Source organism: Plectropomus leopardus, unplaced genomic scaffold (genome assembly GCF_008729295.1).
Source record: "Plectropomus leopardus isolate mb unplaced genomic scaffold, YSFRI_Pleo_2.0 unplaced_scaffold22083, whole genome shotgun sequence".
NCBI classification, from domain to species: Eukaryota; Metazoa; Chordata; class Actinopteri; order Perciformes; family Serranidae; genus Plectropomus; species Plectropomus leopardus.
Window position 1 is genome coordinate 1 of NW_024623919.1, and position 2,661 is coordinate 2,661.

General features: G+C 42.7%; 1 protein-coding gene across 1 annotated transcript; it reads left to right on the forward strand.

The window, feature by feature from the left end:
- Window positions 1–867: 867 nt before the first annotated feature.
- Window positions 868–2,609, forward strand: LOC121965876 (E3 ubiquitin-protein ligase RNF123-like; the record flags this gene model as incomplete). The annotated part of the gene is made up of 4 exons (XM_042515991.1): window positions 868–1,058; window positions 1,152–1,297; window positions 1,586–1,669; window positions 2,502–2,609. Coding segments are annotated over exons 1-4 (510 nt in total), but the record flags the coding sequence as incomplete, so codon positions are not given.
- Window positions 2,610–2,661: the final 52 nt, after the last annotated feature.

Below are 2,661 nucleotides of genomic sequence, written 5' to 3' on the forward strand. Positions count from 1 at the left end.
CAGCTGGTGAAACTTTATATTGTATTATGTCAAATTAAATAAAATAAAATTAAATCATTCATATTTGGAAATGCAGAGCAGCTGGCAGCTGTTTTCTCGTCACTCTCGACCAAAAAGCCAAAGAAATCAGCTGAGTGTCTGACCGACTTTAAACTGGTCCAGCTGCCCGTCTGTAAATATAATTACTGTGAAGTAATCACTGTAAGTTTCACCAGCTGGTAATAACTTTTAATTATTGATAACAAACATTAACACGGGCTGTGTGAAACTGAAGGAGAGCAGGAAAAAAAACCTTTTTAGCATCAGGACAAAAAAAAATACAACCCGAATTAGTTCTGTGTCATTAATAACAACAACAACAACTATGACAATTAATTAATGTAAGAATAACAGTTATGATAATGACAATACATCAGACTTAAAGAGCGCTTTTCACAGAGACGCTGAGGATACAGAGGAGGAAGAAAACTTGTATTATTGTTGTTTAAATAAAATTACAAGGAGAGAATATTTAAACACTCTGGAGGAAATTCAAAAATTAAAATCAGATCTGTAAAACAAAAACGAAAAAATCCAACAATATTTAGAAAGTGGACCAAACATAAATAAATAAAAGATATAGTAATAATATAAAACAGATAAGAGATGTTGGAAATAAATTAGTATGCATCAAATAAATAAATAAAAATAATCTTTTGAAGAAGATTCTTTCTTTTGATAAAATCTTTTTTTTCCTCAATTAAATTTCAAATGTTTTAAGGTCATGAAAGAAAAAGCAGATTTGAATCAAAAGTTTATACAACTGATGAGAGCAGATGATCATGATATGATAATATTATTATTATTATCGTCATCTTATCATCAGAGGCCGTTTGGCGCGGCGGCGATGGGCGGAGCTCTGGCGAGGCCCAGCTGGTTGAGCTCCCCCACTCTGGGTCGAGCGAACCGCTTCCTGAGCACGGCGGCCGTCAGCCTCATGACCCCCAGACGACCCCTGACTCAGCCGGAGAAGGTGAAGGTGCGAACACTCGCCGTGGAGCAGAGGACCGAGGAGGACAGTGAGTACCCTCGCCACGACATCACTGTGACATCATCAGGGGCGTGGTCTCCCCTCTCACCCGCTAACTCTTGTGTCTCCGTCCGGCCTGAAGTCGAGGGTAGTCACGGTAACGACGGCCTGTTGCTGGGGAGACCGCTGGAAGAGCCCGATCAGCCAATCGCAGACAAGTCTCTGCTGGAGATCGTGGACGGCATCGTGATGATGTACAACCTGAGCGTCCACCAGCAGCTGGGCAAGGTCAGTCTGCGTCTGCACTTCCTGTTTACTGACCGCACGTCAGGCCACGTAAAAAAAAACATAATTTACAGTTATTTTTAAAATTATGTAAATACGTTTCATGGTTTTCATATGTATTGTATGTGCAGAGTATAAATTAGTATTATATACGATTAAATTATCTGAATTTAACTAAAGTAATATATACTGAAAAAAGCTGTCATATATTCATGAAAAAGTTTGTCCTCAAAGTCCTGGAAAAGTCCTGGAAAAGTGTGGTTTGTTTGTTGTTTTGTCCCGTTCCTCCAGATGGTGGTGGTTTCAGACGACGTCCATGAATACGCCGTCGCTCTGAAGGACACCGAGGAGAAGATCGCACGCTGTCCCGCCAGAGTAAGATCCGTCTGTCTCACCTCTCTCTGAGCGCTTTCCTAAAAAAAATCCAAACTTTATACAAACAGAGAAAACAACAGAGACAGATCAGCAGTCGTCTGTAACTCTACTGATTATCTGCTGTAGTTTAGCCACACTGTGTGTGTGTGTGTGTGTGTGTGTGTGTGTGTGTGTGTGTGTGAGAACTGATGCTGATGTTGACGTGTTGTTGTTGTTGTTTTTGTTGTTTGGAGCTCAGTTGGAGATAATTGGCTGTGCTCCAGTGGACACAGCTGTCAGCCTGCTGGGATCACTGGTCTCATTAGGACACCAGTGTCCCCAGCTCCAGGACTCTCAGAGACTCTCCAGGACAAATATCTGCAGAGCTCCAAACATGCCTGCAGGGTTAAAAAAAAGTGCGCTGGTGGTGCTGTCTGCAGGTCTGGGTCTGGGTCTGCAGGTCTTCTGGTCTGCAGGTCTGGGTCTGCAGGTCTGCAGGTCTGCAGGGGGGTATTCCAGGAAGCAGGTTATGTGAAAACTCTGAATGTGTCAGCCCTGAGATTAGAGAGACTCTGTTATCTGTTTCAGAAAGACAGTTAAGTCAAACTCTGAGTCAGTTACCATGGTTACGCACTGACACAAATAACACTGCCGCAGTATTCAACTAATTATTATTATTATTTATTAAACTTTCCAGCATTATATAAAAATGAAAAGCTCGGTCTTAAACAGACTTCAGGTAAACTGAAGCACATGGTGCTGATAATAGTCCAACCTCTCCTGACTGCAGGACTCTGACTTCAGCTTCTGTCAAACTTCTGTGCTGTTAATCATTTTTGTCTCGTGTCCTCAGAGAGCGGACATCCTGGACGAGCTCCAGAAGAGCCAGAAGGTTTTCGCAGAGAAGCTGAACCACCTGAGCAGGAGGCTGGCCTGGATCAACGCCACCATCTACTCCAAGGTGCTGCTCGTCCTCCACACGTCTCTCTGTCTCTGTCTCTGTCTCTGTCTCT